Below are 21,824 nucleotides of genomic sequence, written 5' to 3'. Positions count from 1 at the left end.
CAGTAATACAAATAAGACTTGTCAGTAGAAACAATGCCAGTTGTCACTTGATCAAATATTTGTATTTACTTATTCTCTAATAGGTTTGAGCTCTGCAGTGTTAATATTGCCATTCTTGCTGGCATGGAATTAGTTTTAGAATGTAAGTGAGCAGTAAAATAAAACATCCTTGGTACTTTCAGTCTCTAGGATTAGAGATTGTGTCTGTGGATCCTCTTGCATATGTTTGCATTGTTATTAGAAATCAAAGTTTAGGTAAGAAACCTCTCACTGATTTGGTGTTTATTCTTTATTCTTTAGTGTTATGTAGGCTTCAAACCTTTAAATTTGATCTACTTTACAAACTGTAAGTTTACTGTCCATCAGATCAAATCATTAGAACTCATCCTGTTATCAGAAGTCACAAGGGATTTCAGAAGCTGGGTGTTACAAACCATTCTTATAACATTTATTTCTGTTTTCATGAGATATGGTTGGATATTAGAGGGGGAAAAAGTATTTATACCATGTAAACTCCTTAGATACAGTGCTTTTTGAACAAGCTTAATTAGAAAGAGATGAATTAGATGTTCCAAGAGTATTTTCCAAGAATAAAACAGCTGTTGCTCTTTCCTACTTCTCCAAACTGAAGGTTGTTTTTGGAGAAATTGGGAAACATATTTTGTCTCAGAACAGTGAGACCTGCCAAGTTGTTTTTGGATTCCAAATTAAGGCAAAACTTGCAAGAATCTCACCCTCCTGTGACTATAGTCAAAGTAAGCCTCCTGCACCTGGAGAAACAGCTCATGTTTTTTTGTTTTGTTTTGTTTTGTTTTGTTGGTGGTTTTATATTTATTCAGTACAAGTTGCCATTAAAACTTCCAGTATACAAGGGTTTCACAAAATGGGAGGGGGAGGACAGAGAGACCAAGGACATACGGTAGAGGCAAACACTCAGAAAAGTTTTGTGGTGTCATTGAGGTTGGACAGTAAAGGTTATTAATCTTCAATTTAGATTTAAGTTGCTATTAGATTCACTCTGAAGTAGAGCTTAAGGCTATATTGATATTTTTCATACTCATTGCTTGCTGGAGTGCTCAGTATTATCTAACCGACTTATGCAGGAGGAAAGACTTGTGCAGGCACTTTGCATTTGAGAATGATGTGACCTGCTGTGTGGATGTGCTCGTGCACAGGCTGGGCATGGTGGGGGTATCACCTCCCTGGATTTTGGCAGGTTCAGCAGCCCAAAGGACCATGCCATTTCCTCCAAAGACACAGCGGACTTGTCAGCCATTGAACTGCAAAGGCAACGTGGGCAAAAAGTGCCCTGGACCTCAGGAGTGCCCTGGGCTTCAGAGAGCTCTTGGGAGTCCATCTCTCAGCGGCAGTTTGGAAATCAGAGTGGCAAACAGAATAAGGACTCAAACTGTGCTGGAGTTAATGAATTACGAGTCAGATGTGTCATGCAATTTCCCTGCTGGACGCTCAGCCTGTGGCAAACACAGGCTTGTTTCAACTTAATATAACCAGTGCTGGAAGTTGTGTAAGATTTAATAAATGTCATCTTCGCTGTATTTTAAGACCATAAAAATGGATATTCACTGTATCTCCACTAATGGACAATAATTTTTTTTTCTGTTGGAATTTATTTGTGTGTCTGATCCTTTGATGCAGAAAAGAAGCACAGATCTGGCTTAAGCAGATCAAATGGGATATATTTCAAAAAGTAGAAAATGAGAATGTGGAAAGAAGCATAAGGGCAGTCTGGGAATTAGACAACAAGATGTGACTGATACAGTTAGAGATGTAGTGGTTCATCTTCCTTGTGAACCACTGGAGATCCCAAAGCAGAAGCCTGTACAGATATTATAATGAGGCTTCAAGCAGCTTCATGGCCATACAGAAATCAGCTTTCATTTACAGGTCTTCTATCATAAGAAAAGTAGTCTGATGGGATATGTCTGTGATGCTGGTCTAGCTAGTTGGTGGCCAGCAGGGCACCCAGAACTGAATATGTAAATAAGACACGTGGCCTGCTGCTTCTAAGAGTAACCAACAAAGAGCTGGAAGAAGTAAAAAATGTTTTTAGGATGAACAATAAGCGTTAGGATGCCATGACCTGATGTATGAACAAAGGTGCTTTTTTTTTTTTTTAAAAAAAAATGTGACCCATTCTCAAATACTCACATAAGATTAATTTCAAAGAGAACTTCCTCTAATATAAATGAATACAGCCAAGGTACTTCAGGTTCTGTAAGAAATGTGAAGCTTGCAATGAGTTGGAGGTCCACAGAAGTTATTCCTGGCTGTCAGTAATATGTAAAAAACTCTTTCTGGGGCACTGCAGAGGAACAGATGGACACAGAATTTGGTCTGTTTGCTTCTCTTACCCATTTAAATAAATGGTGGATTTCAAATGTAGACCTGCCTTAGCTTCTTTAAATGCATCTTAGATAAACTTCATCCAAGTCTCCATCTCTGCTAAACTGTGGGAAGAGGAATGAACCAGTCCTGCTCAGGCCCAGGTTTGGACTGATTTAGTAAGATAATGATTCTGTCCTTTCCCTTACCTTATTCTAAAAATAAGCTATTTTAATTTTGTACCAAAACTATGCTAAACTATAAGACTCTGTTCCAGAGGCTTAGCACCTTTGTCACTTAATCCTGCTGAAAGCATCATTTATTTTCTTTAAAAGAGATAAAGTGCTGGCTTTTTGTGGGGGTGATGTTCATAATACAAGCTTTTGTCCAATTTCTCAATTCTTGAAAGAGAATCAGCCTCTCAGCTTTCTCCTCTCTGCCTGAGCAATGGCATGGCAGGTCAATTTCTTTGTAGCTGTAGCTGAGGAAGGAGATGAAAATTTTGCTTGGATCCTTGTGTCACAGGGTTTGTGTTTTAGGTGGAGGTAGGAACCAATGACGTTTCAAACAGAAAGACCTTGGGAGGGTGGGGGAAATTCACAGAAAACAAATCAGAATCTGAAAAAGGAAAATAAGAAAAACGAAAATATGTTCACAGATAATTTACTTCCGTAGTTCAGTTTTGATTATTTGAGGCTGACATTCTCTGGTAATGAGTGTGGGAATACTTCTGTTTCCTACAGCACATTTTTTTCTTTAATTAGAAGAGTCCTTTATTCAAAGCGAATTTCTCTTACCACACTTTGCAGTTATAGTATGTGGCTGTGCAGCAAACTACTTAAGGGTAAAACCAGCATCTTTTCTTCTTATTTTTGTTTTCCTTAATTTCTAAAAACTCACCATGTTTTCAGAGTCCGTTGCTGACTTATTGTTGGAAATACTGCAGTCTGCTTTGAGGAACAAACTGCTCTCATTACAGATGTTACTTTTTTTGGCATTATTGTCATTGTTCTCAGTAATAGAGAATTGGACTCGATTTTTTTTTTCTTCCCCTGTTCGCCTGACATACTCCCACTAATTCCAGCCCTTCCTGTCTGGAATAGAAGTGCAAATTACAAAACTTAGTCAAGGCTAAAGCTGTTCTTCTCCCTTCTCCCACAGGACTCTGCTTCAGTTTCCTATGTGGAACTGTTTGAAAAATTCCTGCCAGAAAATATATTTTGACAAAAAATGCTGAACATTTGACCAAAAGAAATATTATGTAAAAAAATACCTGCTTTCCGCTGGAAAACAGAGATTTCTACTGAAAATCAAAAACGTTGACTGAAAAGCTTGATTCAGAACTGTCCTAGTATTGCCTCATGGTGAGCAACATGCAGTGTGGGAGATGCAATATGTCCAGGGAGCCATTTGTGTAAAAAGGATGAGACACTTGAGTGAAAAATCCCATTAAGTAGTGTAAAAGCGCTTCCAAATACAGCCTAGGGAAAAAAAAAATGTTGGAATTTGAGGAAGGAAGGAAGAACAATAACACATTTTTTCAGTTTTCCCCAGTAGACAAGAGACCCCACCCTCCTCCATTTTATGGCCATTTCTATTATTTTATACAGTAGCTTATCATGAGAAAGTTTGAATGAAGGGAACTTGGCTGCAATCACTTTTTCTGTGGTAAAAACTAACCTTTTAAATCTGCATTTTACAATAAGCATAACTAAGCTTGCTTATTTCTGATGAGAATTTCATAGTGAGGATTATTTGTATACCCTGAGGCTATGTGAATGCACCCGGGAACTGCAGTTCATCACATTACCAAATGTGCTACAAAATGAAAAAAAATAATAATAAAAAAATGTTATAAACTGTTGAAAAATGAAACAAAAAAACACACACGTACATTGTATATATACATAGCTTGAAATCTGATGGATTTTAAATGAAAAACGCTTGCTGTTATATTTGAGAGTCAAAAAAGAACAGATGAAATGAACAAAATTAAAGAAGCACTTATATAGCAAAGATAAATTTGCCAGTTCTGAGTGCTCTGAAGTAAATTTAATGTGAAGATAGGTGACGTTTTCTTCCAGTTAGTCTCATTACTTCCTTTCTTGCTATACAGCCTGTGGAGAATGAAAGTCCAAGTGCAAAGTGTGAATTCAGTAAGTACTGAAAGTCTGTTGAATGCTGTTTGAAAGTACATCTGCATGTGCTGGAAGCAGACTCTTACAGTCACTTCATCCCAAGCGGCATTGGTGAGCACAGTGCATTGTGATTTTCATATTTGGTTTCACCCATAAATTTACACGGGTACTGCATTTCTGATGAAGACAGAACTGGAAATTGAATTCATTAAAGAATATTTTCCCCAACTAGATTAGCACATGAAATATAAACTATTAATCTTCTCTTTTTCAGACTTGTTTCTAAAGAGCTCCACATTTCTCAGGGTTAAAACTGTGAGAGTTTTATTCATTAGCTCTATAATGTGTAGGGTCTTTACATTTCCAATTGATAGATTGTGTAATTGAAAATTTGTTTAATATATGACCTAGAGCATAATACATATGCTCTTCTTTATGATTCTGGATAGGAGTGAAAACAACTATTCCTACCTGGCAGCTAATCAGTCAAAAATTAAACAGTTTCAGGATAAACAAAGGAAGGATAAGGGATCTTGTTTTAGGAGATAAATGGATGCCTGTTTGCGTTAAAGCAAAGAATTTATTGCTACAGGAAGTCTTGATGGAAGAAAAACAATTTAAGAAGCTCCATTCTGATGGAGCTACTTCCACCATAGCAGGAAGTCCCGCTGCAAATATGAGTCCTAGCTGCCTTATTATGTCCATGCTGAATTGCCAGGCATGCCAAAACTCAGTATTGGACACAAGTTTTGAATGAGATGGATGTGTAGAGTACAAGGCATGGTCATTTTTACTAGTTTTCAAGTCTCTTTCTGGGGGAGGAGAGCAAGTTAAGTGTTTTCAATAGAATTATCTGTTACTCTAAATATGTTGAGGCTTTTGTTGGGTTTTTGTCTGACACAATATTGAACTGCCAGAGGAAAATTACCATAGCCCTTTAGTATCTTCAGATTTAGTCCTTTTCCCATCGTCCTGCTGACTGGTATTAAGCATGGACATACATGATGGAAGCAAACTATATGTATTGCATGTAGAAGGCAGAATTGTGTATTTCAGTGCACTCCACTGTTGAATTGCACTTGCAATTCTAACAGTTCTTGAGTGATTTGGCAGTGACAGAGAGTTGATGTAAAGAAAGTTTGAAAATACTTTTGAAGTGTATTTAGCATCAGTGAGTGTTCATGATAAAGGAGGAAGCTGAGTGTTTATGATAAAGGAGGGAGCCTCCCTAAATTTGCTTTGATTTACAGGAAAGAAAACATTTATGTAACACATACACAGAGCTGTAGTTAAGACACTGGTCTCAAGAATCTTTGTATCCTCATGGAATAGTGGCTGGGAATAATACAGACCAGGGAATCTAGTTTATTTTATTTTCCATTATTTTCATCTTCTTTTCCATCTTTTTTCCCCACATGGTGCTTACAGTACCATATTAATGGCAGCTGCAAGAAAAATAAGGGCAATGCATGCTCTTATTTCAAGCTAGCAACACCGATAGAGAATACCTGTATACTGAAACTGTCTGGAAAGAAGGAGTACTTGGAGATGTTTGGTTACACAGTGACCAACACCTTTAGAAAGATAAGATCTGGCCTGGTTACAATATCCTGTCTCTGTCCTGCACTGTCCGGCAGCTGTCTTTACCGTGGAGAATGCAGATGGCACTAAAATGCTGTGTAAGATGTAATGGTATCAATCTTACTCCATATTTGAGCAATTATGTTTTCATCCAAATTTCAAACTCTTTCAGAATCTCCCAGTGCAGAAAGTTCAAGTGAAAGGAAAGATTGCTTATAAATCTTTTACATCACTGAGGAATTTATTATACATAGAGCAGGCAGTTTTGCTTAAACGAGTTGTATGGCTGCTAGAATTTAGGATCTGTGATAACTTCTGGAGCAAACTGTTTATTGTTTTTATTTTTGCCACAACTTGCAATCTGTCTAGAATTATAGTACTTGAAAAAACTGTATGTTCTGTTGGATCCTCTGAATAAGAATAGGAACCAACAGTAACAAAGTGCCACCTCTGCCCTTTCTGTCTTTGCAGTCTTACTAGCATACAGATTTTTAATGTACTTTTCAAGTCTGCCGTGCAAAACAGGAGTGAAGGAAACATCCTCTTGCCTTAAGAACCACATTTTAGGCAGAGGTTAAAACAGTTTTTCATGAGCCATTTTGAGGTCAAAGCTGAAAGTAGAAAAACAGCAACAAACCCTCATTTTGGTTCAAAGTGCACAGTCAGTGGCCTAACAGGTACAGTTATACTCTATTTGGTGACAGTGCTGGCTTATATTTTTCCATGCCATCCCATCAGTTGCTTGTGGGGACTCACCACTGAATTAACGTGTGAAATGACTGCATGAGTGCACCCAGTTAGTATTGCCAAGCTGATCACGAAGGATTGCGTATGACAATATTGGGCTTACATGGCAAGGTTTTGGTAGCAGAGGTGGCCTCTGTGTGATGAGTCCAGAGGCTGCCCCGTGTTAGATAAGGGCCAGTTTCAGCTGGCTTCAAAGGGACCCACTGCTGGGCAAAGCCAAGCTATCAGCAATGTTGTTTGCACTTCTGTGAGAGCAGATTTTAGAAAGGGAAAAAACTGCTGTGCTACAGCAGCTGGGAGAGAGGAGTGAGAAGCAGCTCTGCAGCCCCCGAGGTGAGTGCAGCAGGAGGGCAGGAGGTGCTCCGGACACACAGCAGCAGTTCCCCTGCGGCCTGTGCAGAGGCCCCCTGGTGGAGCAGGCTGTCCCCCTGCAGCCCATGAGTCCCACATGGAGCAGATCTCCACGCTGCATCCCCCCCATGGGTGGAGGAGCCCCCGGTGGAGCAGGTGGATGTGGCCTGGAGGATGCTGTGGCCCATGGAGAGCCCCCGCAGGAGCAGGCCCCAGGCCGGAGCTGCAGCCCATGGAGAGGAGCCCACACAGGAGCAGGGGGTCTGGGGGGAGCTGCCACCCACCCGTGGGGGACCCATGCTGGAGCAGTTTGCTCCTGGGGGATGGACCCCGTGGGGTGGAGCCACGTGGGAGCAATTCTTGAAGAGCTGCTGCCTGTGGGAAGGATGGCATCCCATGGGAGGGACCCCATGTGGAGCAGGGGCAGAGAGTGACCATGAAGGAGCGGCAGAGATGAAGCTGCTGACTGCAGCTCCCATTCCCCTGCACTGCTCAGGGAGGACATAGAAGAGGGTGGAGGGGAGGGAGAAGGTGTTTTTAGTTTGTTTTTAGTTCTTACTGCTCTGATCTGTTAGTAACAGGCAGAAAAGTGTATTAATCTCCCTATGCTGAATCTATTTTGCCCAAGTTTATGATTGTTAAGAGATCTGCCTGTCCTTATCTCAACCCTTGAGCCCTTTCCATTGCATTTTCTCCCCTGTCCCCTTTGAGGAAGGGGAGTGAGAGAGAGGTTGTGGTGGAGTTCAGCTGCCTGCTTAGAGTTGTTCTTGTTTTATTCAGAGCTGGTAGCAGTTATAGCTGTAGGTTAGCTGTGCTACTCCAGGGTGTCAGGAGCTGTTGAGGCATGTTGAATTGTGAGTTGATGACACTGGAAAGGTCTGGAATGTCTCCCCAGTAGAACAACCCCCCAGGCTTCTCCTTCATGTTTCACAGCGACTTCAGCCTCATGTTAAGTGTGGGAGCAGCCTTTATCTTCCCAAGATAGAGCGATCTGCAGCCAACAAATGCAAAACTTCTGTCTTCTATAAACCTCTTTTAAAGAACAAATGTTATAACCGTTGCGTAAAAGTTATTCATCTCTGAGGTGTCTTTCTTCAGGGAAAGAGACATAAGTGTGGTCTTTTCCAGAAAGTAAGGGACATCAAAATTTTCTAGTTTTTCTGCATAAATTGCAGGAGGCATCTCTTGGACCTTGCCTCACATAACATAGAGGAGACAAGCAGGAAGGTAGTAATTACAACTAGAAGAAGGCTGGTGCAGCTGTTTCTGTTCATATTCAGTTATCCATCTACATGAAGAATGAAACACATACAGGCATGCTTCAAGTGGCTGCATATACTCCTGGAAAGTGATGATGATGATGATGATAAGGATAGTAGAAGAATTAGTACAGATAAGCATTTACTGTAGAGGACAGGACGAAAATTTATTTCACCCCTGATCTACAGGAAGGCTGGCAGGATTTCTACCTCAGGAGGATGGGACAGGGAAATTACAGTACTGAACTTAACAAATGATGTCTGCAGAATGCCGGCTGGTTTGGGATGTCTGTTGTGGCAGAGCTCACTTTAGAATAGAGTTGTTATGGCAAAAAACATTAAGACCGAGAAAGCAGATGTTTCATATTGAGAAACAGTAACATTAAAAAAAAATAAAATAAAATCAGTGGGAATGTCCAAAGCCGGGTTCTGTAGTAGCCAATGGTTACTGGCTCATTGAACAACCTTTCCTGCCATCTATGTGTGTGCATTTGCAATATGAAATAAGTTTATTTTTTCTTTATTCTCTTGCTCCGTAAAGCTTGGATGGATAGCTGAATTTTGACATACAGAAACTGGGGAGCTTGGTAAATGAGGTCACTACTGATACATATAATTTTTATGTGATTGCCTTCCTTTATACAGGTGCAACTTTGACACAATAAGCCAGTGTCTAATCAGTCTGCCCTACAAAATCAGCCTCTGCAGTGAAGATGGCTAGTTCTTCCTGGTTCCAACCAGGCTAAAAACACAATAGGACTTATAAAATATAAAAGAAAGTTCGAATCCTGTGGAATGAAATGGAATGGACCTGTGCCAATGCTTTGATTCCTTGAGCAGCAGGAGGAATGCAACATCTACTTATTTCGTTGTCTAGCCTCCACATAGGAATTCCTCCTCTGTAGGTTCATGCTTGCTTGACATCATTATCCATTCTAAGCATGGGTTTTATTGCTTTCGTAGTGCATCTCAGACTATGTCAAAAGTAGCCTTGATTTATAATTTAAAAAGAAACCTGGGCATGTTTGGTTTTGTGTTTAAGAATCAGAAGGCTCAATTTCTTTTTCCTTAAAAAGGAAATGAAAACATACAAGCAGTAACAGTAATCCCACATGAGCAAACATATGTGACTTTGAGTCTTAAACCTGTGAAGTCTTATGGGTGTAACCTTAAGGTTTCAAGCCAAGAATAATCTCTGTTTTTTAAGCTTTGACTTGCTGTGGAAAACTGGAAAGGGAAAGAGTTGTCACTTTTTAGAGATGTTGGGGCAGACTCCCCAGCTCCAAAGAGTTCCCTCTTCTTGCTTTTGTGCTGGCTTTCCCAACTGCCTAGGGAAACTGGGGGACCTTGGAGTATTTCAGAATGATTTAAAAAATTTTTCTGTCCTTGTAAGTTTGAATACAGCAGCTAAGGAATTACAGTGTTGCTGACTTTTTTTTTTTCCCCTGTCCCAGAGCAGGTTAAGAAAGATGCACTGACCACAGCAAGAGAATAAACAAAGATTGAAAAAAAGGTCTAAGAGTGGGTGGGATACCTTGATCTTCTGTCACATCCCCAGCGTGGGCTACGGGACCTGAGTTGTCAGTAGATCCTTCTCTTTAGATTTAGTATTGCTCTGTATATGTTGGAGTGTAGGGGCTGTAGAATGGTTTTGCAATGTTAGCAATCTCTGCAGAAATGCAAACTGAGACACGGTACCAAGGCCATTCTCAGTTGCATGCATCTTTCAGACTGCAGCAGCAGGAGATGTAAATGAATCCTGTGTAGTCCAGGTTGATATCAAAGCCCTGTCAAAAGTGCGCTCAGTCAAAGTTAGGAGCTTGATACAAAAGCTGTAGCATGAGAAATTTTACAGCCTTTGTTATGCCAGCCTATTGTATGATCACAATAGCTTGGTATAAGTCATGAAAAGCTACTTATTTCTTCCATTGAAAGCCTGGGGGCTTGTGGTGGGGGGTGATGTTTGTTGTTTGAGTTGAGAGTGGACCACACAGTTCAGCCATTTTGTGTTGTGTAATCTGACTGTGGAATTTCAGTAGGAGCAGAATTACGCTTTTCACTTATGAAATAGCTTCTATTCAGGATTTGTTCTCTGGGGAATGGCTGCAAAACGCCAGAAGAACAAGATGCGGCTCTTTGTACTGCATCATGTTTGACTAATTAACTCTTGACCTTTCCGTGGCTTTGTACAAATATGGAAGCTTTTGCCTCAATACATGGTATTTCAGGACATTAGGAAGAAGATATTTCTTCTGTTCCCATCTGGTCTGTTACACCTTCATGAGGTACAAAGCAACTGTGATGTATGCAGCAAAATAAATGCTGAAAATGTGTTGTTTTGTGTTGTTTTAATATTTTGATGCCACAGTGTAAAGGCTGGCTTATGAGAAGAGCTCAAGGATGGTGGTGTGAAAAGAGTCTATTTTACTTTTGACTTCAGGTACTGGACAGTAGAGATTAACTATTTTATGCTTATTTTCAGACTGGATATTTCCAACTGCCCCATGGGGATTACTTCATTGAGCCCATTAAAAAGCATCCACAGAAAGAGGGAACACCCCATCCCCACATTATCTATGAGGCAAATACCCTTCAAAATGCTTTAAGGAGAAGACGAGCAATTCCAGTGGAAGAACAACAAGCATGTGGATTGAATGGTACAAATGTTGCTGAATTTCTGCCTATTTGCCTTCCGCATCTCTCTGAGCAGCTTTTATTTTCCAGCTGTCTGTGCCTTTCCTTTTGCCAGGCTTTCCTAAACTGTAGAAAAAGAGATTATGCAAAATGAGAGTGTCTCAGTCAAAACACCTCTATGACCACCCATCTGGTTCCTTTCTGAGTCCGAATTTAAATCCGCCTTGTGACTGCTGGAATGTTTTTCACACCGTTGCTCCTTTCTACCCCACACTTTTTCCTCCAGCCAAAATTGTTCAGTAAATTTGACTTGAAATTCTTCAGTAGTTTTGGGATGACAAGAATTGCAGTTGTTATTATTTTAAATAAAGTATACTCGCTCCATAGAAATGTTGTTCTTAATATAAAATATCCCATCTCTAATCCAGTGTTTATATTTAAGCTTCATAGATTCTTAGTGATTGTTACCAGAATATTTAAAGACTTTTGACAGTTCTGAAAGTGTAGTGTAAGGCATCAACAGATCAATGGTTATATGTTTGTTTTGGTGTTTTTTTTAGAAGCATAAATAAAAAAATAATTTACATACAGGAGCAAAAACAGTCAGCATTATGCCTTTTGGGAAAACAAGCCAATAGGCTATCCTGGAAAGGTGGAGTATGTAGTTTATATCTCCTATCTCCAAAATGAGTTTCTTTAATTATTTTTAGAATCATTTACTTTATTCATTCATTACTAATGGTAAAGTTTTGGTAGGAAGAATGAAAATAACCCAAATGATGTAAGGCCCAGGTTATGTACAAATAGAGGTGCGGAATACGTAGAGGTGTGTGTCTGTGTGTTTTTCCAGGGTTAATGGTTAAATAATAGTTGGTTCTTTTCTGAGGGTGCAAAAGAAGGAAGGATATGTTGGAATTTTTAATTCTCAGTCATGACTGCTGCTGCAGTTCTATTGCTGTGTGATGTGAATTGAAAATTTAAAGAAGCAGACAACTCAGCCCCCCTGTGCTTCTGGTTGTAGACCTGGATAGCAGTTGTTTCTTGCTGGATAAGAGCAGTGTGAAACTGCTGGGGGAAACCAGAAGCCTGGGGGCTAGTGGGGAGACACTCGATCTTCTGTGATAATGCATAGGTAAGGGTAAGGGGAAGCCATAAGAATTAGTATCAATGGTGTTTCTTATTGTTTTTCATCAAATAAAATTATATCTACTTTTTAGATAACTAAACCTTAAGTTGATAAGCCATGAATATCTAATATTGGTGTCTATTTTAACAGATCTAAAGTATCTCCTTGATTTTTCATTTCCTTTGCTGATTACTGGGATAAATCAGAGGAATTTGTTTAGATTTGCCTGTGAAGAGTGACGAACTGTTCTAGTCTACCGTCCTCCATGTTTCTTTTATGCATGGAATAATGTCTATAAGCGGTAATTTTAAGTGTGGAAAGAAGATAGAAAATACCAGGCATTGTGCTGTGTATTTGCTTTGTGTAGTCTGATAATTTTCTTTCTACTTCTCACTTTTTATCTTTGGGGTCTTCCTTTAAAGTATTGAAGAATGAGACTGAGAAAGACTGTACCTGGATGCTAGGACAAATTGAGCATACCTTCCCTGAGATTTCATGACTTAGACTAGCTAAGTTTGCTCTAATTGGCTTTTGGATTTTAACTCTGTCTGATGTTATTCATTGTAATATGATTGAGCTATTCCTTGTACTAATAATATGTTCATGATATTTCAGGCTAGCAAAGGGAGCATCTTATGAATTAAAAAAGTAATGCACTTGTCACTTAGGCTTCTGTGTTTAACTGACTTGATCAGCCTTTATAGGTTATGCCTGCTTTTGGTCAAGTAGTAATCTGCTTGACTGTAATAAAAGTAATCAGTGTGAAAAAGTGCATTGGGAAAAGAAAGCATTCCCTTCATTATGTTTCTGCTCTTTGTGTGAAAAGATATAATAGTCACTGGTTCTTATGGTGGCCTTAACTCCTTAATTCTTGTTTTATGTTCTGTTATTCAACTGCTGTTGTAGCCAGCTCTTCAACAGGGCTAGAAAAAGACTTCAGTGTAATTTCCTGTTTACAGTAGGCATTATTAAAGATCAATTGCTCATTGTAGAGGTAGAATACAGAATAAAAATGGAAAGTGAGTTAATTCTTGAGTTCTTTGCTGAATATATTTACTACACAGGGTGTAGGGAATATTTGGTACATAAATTAAGTTTTAAAGGTGGCAAGTTGCCTCTTCCCTCTTTTCAACACCACAAGCACTTCATGCTGTTTCATGCCAGAAGTCTGGTATACCTAGTGATATCACAGATGGCCCAGATTAATGCCTTTTGGGATCACTTCAAAGGAAAACAATTCCAAGTTATCATTTAATTGTAGAAATAAATTGTATTTTACAGATTCAACATCATGACCATTCTTCTGTATTCTCAGTCCTAACTTTGTGCTGGGCTGGGGAATAACTGATAAAGAGCTGCCTGCCATATCCTGTGTTTGACCTGGTTTTCAGAGTCAAGTATTTTAAGCTTGTGGGCTGAGGTTCGTTATACAGTGTGTGTGCTTTTGTTTATTTGAGCTCTGATTCTGTTTTTGTTTTGTCTTGTTTTTTGAACTTAAACCAAGACAGCTGAGCCATTTCTAAGAACTATGCTTGTGAAACAATTTATACGCCCAGGTTGAAATGTAATTGTATCAGGAATAGTGCAGCCAGCAGGACCAGGGCGGTGATCATCCCCCTGTACTATCCTCTAGTGAGGCCACACCTCAAGTACTATGTTCAGTTTTGGGGCTCTCAGTATAAGAAGGACATCAAGGGCCTGGCGTGTGTCCAGAGAAGGGCTATGAAGCTGGTAAAGGGCCTGGAGCATAAGTCCTGTGAGGAGGGTCTGAGGGAACTGGGGTTTTTTAGTCTGGGGAAGAGGAGGCTGAGGGCAGACCTCACTGCTCTCTACAACTACCTGAAAGGAAGGTGTGGGGAGCTGGGGGTCGACCTCTTCTCACAGGTAACTAGTGATAGGACTAGAGGGAATGGCCTCAAGTAGCGCCACGCGAGGTTCAAGTTGGAAATGAGGAGACATTTCTGCTCAGAAAGAGCAGTCAGGCACTGGGACAGGTTGCCCAGGGAGGTGGAGGTGTCACTGTCCCTGGGGGTGTTCAAGGAAAGGTTGGACGTGGTGCTTAGGGACAGGGTTTAGTGGATGACATTGGTGGCTGGGGGATGGTTGGACCAGATGATCTTGGAGGTCTTTTCCAACCCTAATGAATCTATTATTCTATGATTCTATGATAATTTTTGCTTGGAAAAGTTGGAGTCCGTGCAAAAATTTTGGTGGTGATAATAGTAATGTAGTCAGAGTTAGCAGGTCTGTCTGGCAAGGAATAGAAAGACTACTTGTATAAGCAAAATCAAAAAAGAGGAATTGCTGTAGGAAGGAGAAGGTGAGGACTCTACCTCCTGTACAGTACTTTTTAGCCTTTTTTGATGTAGGGAGCTCTAGAAAAAAGCTCTGTGCAGTTTGCTCACAACAGCTTTTACTGTGACAATGACCAGATGTATCTCCAGGTTCCAACCCTGCTTGTCATCTGTCTCTGATCTACATACAGTAATATTTTTGCATCAGTTACATTCCTGTGCTCTTGCAATGATTATATTAATTAATTTATAATTTGCAGTATCCTGAAGTTCCACATATTTGGAGAAAAATCATTGTGATAAATGATGTAAATTAGAACTTAGGTATGTGCTGTATGCTCCCGCTGCTGCTAAGGCAATTGCTGGATGACTCAGTCATTAGCTGCATGCAAAACTGAGTGCTTATCTTAAGAACAGCACCATGATACGGTACATTGCAAGCTGCTGTCTTACAGTGATATTTGAAATGTGTGAGAAGGGGCAAACATGATAAATAAAAAATTGCCCTGACCTTTACAAATAACTTTTCTGATCATTTTTGCCTGTGGGAGAGGAAAAGTGAGGATTTGTTTTGTTTTTCTAAATAGGCTATCTTAAAAACTTTCCAGTGCTCCAAGGTACAGCGCAAGAGAATGAATTAACTTCCCTTTCACAAAATAAGAGAAGATCTGCTCCTTTATCTTTCTGCTTGTTTTAATGCAGTCTGTCACAAGGTATTGGGTTTGTTTGTGAGCTGCAAAGTGGAGAAGCTTTGTGGAATGACAGTGGAGCCCTTCCTAGATGAGCAGTGATAGGGGATGGCAGCACCACAGAGGGGACTGATAGGATATGAAAAGATGGACTTTTTCTTGGTCTGGTGCAGTGGTCAAGTTGCAGTAGTTTAAAGGTAGGGTAGCTGAGTTTTATTCAGACTGTAGCCCAGTAAAACAGTAAAACTGCTGTAAACTGTACTAAATAACTAAGCAAGGAGAGATTTATGGTATTAAAATAGATCTCTGTGAATAAGTCATAGGAGCTTTAGGCATATAGCAGTTGTCATATGCTTTGCCTCATTTTGACAGTTTTGAAAACAGTTGATAGATGAGCTCCACACATATCAGAATTTGGGATTAGTTTGACTTGTACATGAATCTCCAAATCCTTGTCTGCAGAGGAGTTACAAACCTTAGAAACTTCTCCATTAGATTGAAGGCATTCTTTCCTTGGAGCTGTGATGGGATAAAGCTGGAGTGAGGGAGGAGGAGGTGGTACCCTGGTGCTGTGAGAGGTGAGCAGAGGGGTGGAGGGAACTGAAGGAGAAGAGCACCAACATCTCTGCAAATCCATTTTTAAAGTAGTTTGAGAGATGTTTTGTGTAGTAATTCATTTAGCAGGTGACTGGAATGTTATTAAGCTGTTTCAGATGATAGTTATGTGCTATTCTGCCTATGGGTTGTGTCTGAGGGCAGGATTTTATTGAATAATGGTCTTGGTCGTTGATAATTAACTTGCAGCTGCCAGAGGATTCTCTTCATTTTTTCTGTCTGTAAACGTACAGCATAAACTATTAGTCTTGGCTCTTGACAGTGAAGTCCTTTGTTTAACCAGTTGCAAGAGGGCAGGAAAAAAGTCCAGGACACTGTTTTATTCTCAAAGGATAGTCTGTCTTTTTTTGGAAGAATATTGTGGCCAATGTAAGCAGCCTTGCTTGCTGGCAGAACCCAATACATGCTGTGTGACTTCCATATCTTTCAAAGAATGATGCTGACATTTTTACAGTATTTGTTTATCCTGTGTTTAACCACATCAATTACTATTCAACTTAATTTGCATAGTTTCTCCAAAACACAAAGGCTATTTTTTCTTAGAATAGTAACTTCACATATTGAATTATAATAACCAAGCTGAATTCAGCGCAGAGGGAAGAGCATCTTTCTCCCTGCATCCCTCTCCTTTCTATAAACATGCTCTACAAACCTGTTTAAATGGTGCTTGCTGTGAAAAAAGAGCAAATGGATACATATAGACAGAGTGACCTCTGTTTTAAAGCCAGAACCACAATAGAAACAGCCTCCAGGAGTATGTGGAGTATCTCATTTCTGGAACAGTCTTCATTGAACTGTGAGCAGTGAGCGCCTGCTTGTGCAGACAGTGGGAGATTTTGCATTTCAGAGGTAGGGTACCTGGGAAACACAGACATCACAGCTGATTTTTTCTAATAGTGAATTTTATTTTTGATGAATTTCAAAAATAATATGAATTTTGATTCATATTTTATGAATTGCTTTTAACTGTTTGATCTCAGCAGAATTATTTTTTTCCCAAACAAGCTCAAGAAAAAGATGCAGAAGTTTCTAACTTTCTTTCTCTGCTAGTTTTGGCTGAGATACGGTTAATTTTCTTCTGAGTACCTGGCATGGTGCTGTGTTTTGAGTTTAGGATGAGAATAATGCTGATAACACACTGATGTTTTAGTTGTTGCGGAGCAGTGCTCACACAGAGCCCAGGATGTTTCAGATCCTGGTTTGGCCCTGCCAGCGAGGAGGCTGGGGGTGCACCAGGAGCTGGGAGGGGACAGAGCCAGGACAACAGGCCCAGGCTGGAAAAAGCGATGTCCCACACGGTGTGGTGCTGTGCTGAACAGTTAATAGGGGCTCGCTGGCCACGGGGGCCATTGCTGCGCATGTACTCGCTGGGCATTGGTCAGTAGGTGGTGAGCAATTTTGTTGTGCATCACTTTTTTTTTCTTTTTTCTTTTTTTTTCCTTTTTCATTTTCCTTTTTCTTTTTTCCCCTTTTTTTTCGTTTTTCTTTCTTTCTTTCTTTATTTTTTTCTTTTTTCCTTTACCTTATGTCTTTCTCTCTTATTTAGCTGTCTTCTATTTCTTTCTTTATTTTTTTCTTTTTTCCTTTACCTTATGTCTTTCTCTCTTATTTAGCTGTCTTCATCTCAACCCATAAGTTCTTACAGTTTTACCTTTTACAGTACTCTTTCCCATCCCACTTGGGGGGAGTGAGCATGTGGCAGTGTGGTGCTGAGCTGCCTGACAGGTTAAACCACAACACTTTCATGTTTCAGGAAGTTTTTTTTTTTTTTTTTTTTTTTTTTGTTTGTTTGTTTGTTTTTCAGCAGTTCTTTGGAGTTTATTAGCAGCTTATCAGAGATAAGATAGATTTTTGTTTTTCATTGTCTTGTGCTTTTCTTCTCCAGAAAAAAGGAAGAGTTCCGTTTCTGAAATCTCTGGGTTCTGTGCTCAGGAGATAAAAAGTCTTTAACTTACAGTTGTTAGCATTTGACATACAAATTTAAGAAGACTTCTTTGTTCCTTACACTTTGCTGTCAAAAATGCTGTTGTTAAAAGTGAGCTTTCTAAGAAATGAAAAGGTGTAGTCTTCTTGCTAAGCAATGGAAAGGATACTAAGTTTTCACAGAATCACAGAATCACAGAATTTCTAGGTTGGAAGAGATCTCAAGATCATCGAGTCCAACCTCTGACCTAACGCTAACAGTCCCAATAAACCATATCCCTAAGCTCTACATCTAAACGTCTTTTGAAGACTTCCAGGGATGGTGACTCCACCACTTCCCTGGGCAGCCTGTTCCAGTGCCTCACAACCCTTTCAGTAAAGAAGTTCTTCCTAACATCTAACCTAAAACTCCCCTGGCTCAACTTAAGCCCATTCCCCCTCGTCCTGTCACCAGGCACGTGGGAGAACAGACCAACCCCCACCTCGCTACAGCCTCCCTTGAGGTACCTATAGAGAGCGATAAGGTCGCCCCTGAGCCTCCTCTTCTCCAGGCTGAACAAGCCCAGCTCCCTCAGCCGCTCCTCGTAGGACTTGTTCTCCAGGCCCCTCACCAGCTTTGTCGCCCTTCTCTGCACCCGCTCGAGCACCTCCATGTCCTTCTTGTAGCGAGGGGCCCAAAACTGAACACAGTACTCGAGGTGCGGCCTCACCAGAGCTGAGTACAGGGGGACGATCACCTCCCTAGCCCTGCTGGTCACACTGTTCCTGATACAAGCCAGGATGCCGTTGGCCTTCTTGGCCACCTGAGCACACTGCTGGCTCATATTCAGCCGACTATCCACCATCACTCCCAGGTCCTTCTCTGCCTGGCAGCTCTCCAACCATTCCTCTCCCAGCCTGTAGCTCTGCTTGGGGTTATTGCGCCCCAGGTGCAGGACCCGGCACTTGGCCTTGTTGAACTTCATGCAGTTGACCTCAGCCCATCGGTGCAGCCTATCCAGATCCTCCTGCAGAGCTTTCCTACCCTCAAGCAGATCGACACACGCACCTAACTTGGTGTCATCTGCGAACTTACTGAGGGTGCACTCGATGCCCTCGTCCAGATCATCGATGAAGATATTAAAGAGGACCAGCCCCAGAACCGAGCCCTGGGGGACACCACTAGTGACTGGCCTCCAACTGGACTTGGCTCCATTCACCACGACTCTTTGGGCCCGGCTATCCAGCCAGTTTCTAACCCAACGAAGCGTGCGCCAGTCCAAGCCAAGAGCAGCCAGTTTCTTGAGGAGAATGCTGTGGGAGACAGTGTCAAAAGCCTTGCTGAAGTCAAGGTAGACCACATCCACAGCCTTTCCCTCATCCACTCAGCGCATCACTTTGTCATAGAAGGAGATCAGGTTCGTCAAGCAGGATCTGCCCATGCTGACTAGGCCTGATCGCCTGCTTGCCCTGCAAGTGCTGCATGATGACTCTCAGGAGGATCTGCTCCATGAGCTTCCCTGGCACTGAGGTCAAACTGACAGGCCTGTAGTTTCCCGGGTCTGCCCTCCGGCCCTTCTTGTAGCTGGGTGTCACGTTTGCTAGCCGCCAGTCAACTGGGACCTCCCCCGATAGCCAGGACTGCTGATAAATGATGGACAGTGGCTTGGCCAGCTCCTCTGCCAGTTCTCTCAGTACCCTTGGGTGGATCCCATCCGGCCCCATCGACTTGTGCACATCCATGTGCCGTAGCAGGTCACCAACCAGTTCTTCATGGATAGTGAGGGCCACATCCTGCTCCCCATCCCCTTCCACCAGCTCAGGGTACTGAGTATCCAGAGAACAACCGGTATTGCCTCTAAAGACTGAGGCAAAGAAGGCATTGAGCACCTCTGCCTTTTCCTCATCTCTTGTAACTAAGTTTCCCCCCGCATCCAGTAAAGGATGGAGATTCTCCTTAGTCCTCCTTTTTGTGTTGATGTATTTATTAGCATACAGATGTTCAATGAATCTGCTTAAAATATTACTTGAACTTTATGTTGCAACTGCACTGTATAATGCTGAAACATTTAAACTTTGATACCCAAGTAGTTGAATACTTTAGTTTAAGCTAGATGTGTTACAAGCTAGCATGTTTTACAGTTCTTGGAGAGTAACAGTCATTGTCAAAGGCTGATTCATCCTATCCTAAGATGTCTTCTCTGACATTTGGGATGCATTGCCCTTGGGAGCTGCCTAGGCTGTAGTTACATGCATTAGAAGTATTGGTAGAGGAGAATGGAAGAAAATACTGTATTTTATGCAATTCTTCCTCTCCAGTAGAATCAAACCCAGCGCTTTCTCCAAGTGCATCCAAAGACTGTGCTGAAATGTGGCAGAGAAAGCTCAATGCTGGCAGAGTGCCTGCACTTGGTGTCCTAATCCCTAAAGGTTTTATCATCTTCTCTTTTCCAATGGAATTTAACCTTCAGTATTTCAGTACCAACTGTAACAGGGTGGTTTCCATATGTACTTGTACTGTGCTGGTGGTAAGGGGGAAAACAAGTGGCAATGGGAGATTGTTGTTATAACTTGGTAATAGTCACTTGTTGCCACCAAAATGTATCAGAACAATGATACACTTGTTCAATGACTGAATAAATTTTGATGTTCTGTGAAAGGACATTTTTCAAACAATGTAAGTCAAAATTATAGTGGGGGGAGGCAGTCTCCTTTATCACATTTCAGCAGTCTTTCTTTTCCATCCTGTGCCACTGGGAAGAGGCAGAATTTGCTGCACTGTGCTTGCTTTCCTGTAGTTTAAAGGGTAAATTGTGATCTTTTGTCTTCACTGGAACAATTTGCTTCACCTCTCATCACATTAAGGAGTCTGTTTGCAGAATGAACTTACAGTCAGCATTTTTAACCATGTTCCGTGGTAGAGGAATATAATCTGCTCTTGATCTGTGCCTACAGTTTTCCTTGTCAAACTGTGTGTGATGCTATTTCTCTTTTAAAGTATTGATATTGATTTGGTAAACAAATGATTTGCTAATGTAAATGTTAAATTGCTGCAGTATTGATTTGGGGAGCAATACAGTTGAAAATTAAACTGTAACATTTCACATGCCATCATTCCTTTCTCTTTTGTAGAGAAATATTAGCCATGAACAATTTTAAACCTTATTTGCACAGTTGAAATAATCAACAGAGAAAGCTGCATTGGGGAATAGATTTGTTACAAGAGTTTGAAAACTTGCTCGAACCCTTCTCTCATTAATAGAGTAGTATTGGCAAAGCTGTTCAGCCTTCAGTGTGGTTAGTGCCAAACTTCCCAGTCATATTGAACTCTCTGTGAACTTTCTAAGAAGAATCTACAATTACCTTATTATTTCTGGGCAGATCACAGACTTCTAATTCTTCTGAGAAGTGCTGGGCTTGTGCTGTGGGGCTAATGCACTGATACGAGCTCAATGTTCTCAGTTAGTTCCTCCAAAGTCTGCATGTCCCTGATGAGCCTCTGGTAGCCTTCTGTGACCCACTTAAACTGTGAGAGGCTTGTAATGCTTGGACACCTGTTTATTCTGCAGGAAACACGGTGTCCTCACAGCTTGTCCACTCCTTGCTTGGGTATAGTGTTCTTCACTCCATGTTCCCAACATCTGCTTGAACTTGGATGCATTTTGCATAATTGAAGAGAGTCCTCTGGGTGAATTATAGTTAAAAGGAGATTGTCTTACTTCTTTCATTGATTTTAACTAACATTGATTTTAACTACGATTAACTGGGGACAGAGGGTACTGCATAACTTAAGAGGTTGTAAGATTATTCTTATCCTCCACTATTTCAGTCATTTTGTAGAGCAAACTGTAAGCTCTATCTTTAGTGTGTAGAAGTGAGGCTATATGTAGACTTACCTTGCTCCTCACCTGATTGCTTGATGGCATGCTCTGGAGTGCACAGATCCCATTCTCCACTCCTGATTATCTGTTGAGTATAGGATGGAGTTCTCAGCTCTAGCAATGGTTGCCTGTGGGGATCAGTCTCATCGTGTATTTCTGGCAGAATCAAGTTTTTGGGATGTTTTGTTTAATAGGAGCAATTACACTAGGCAGGTAGTAGTCTGCATCTTTGGGGATCCAGGGTGTTTCTGACACAGGTCTTTA

General features: G+C 40.9%; 1 protein-coding gene across 1 annotated transcript in view; it reads left to right on the top strand.

Annotated features, from left to right (window-relative positions):
- Positions 1 to 21,824, top strand: part of ADAMTS12 (ADAM metallopeptidase with thrombospondin type 1 motif 12) — a 184,366-nt gene that overhangs the window by 56,279 nt on the left and 106,263 nt on the right. The window contains exon 3 of the mRNA XM_032205680.1: positions 10,902 to 11,076. Coding sequence (XP_032061571.1) covers positions 10,902 to 11,076 — 175 coding nt within the window. The remainder of the gene's footprint in view (positions 1 to 10,901; positions 11,077 to 21,824) is intronic.

The sequence above is a fragment of the Aythya fuligula genome, chromosome Z (genome assembly GCF_009819795.1).
Source record: "Aythya fuligula isolate bAytFul2 chromosome Z, bAytFul2.pri, whole genome shotgun sequence".
Taxonomy (NCBI): Eukaryota; Metazoa; Chordata; class Aves; order Anseriformes; family Anatidae; genus Aythya; species Aythya fuligula.
Note: the sequence above shows the minus strand (reverse complement) of the source record. Positions and strands in the feature narration are given on the sequence as shown.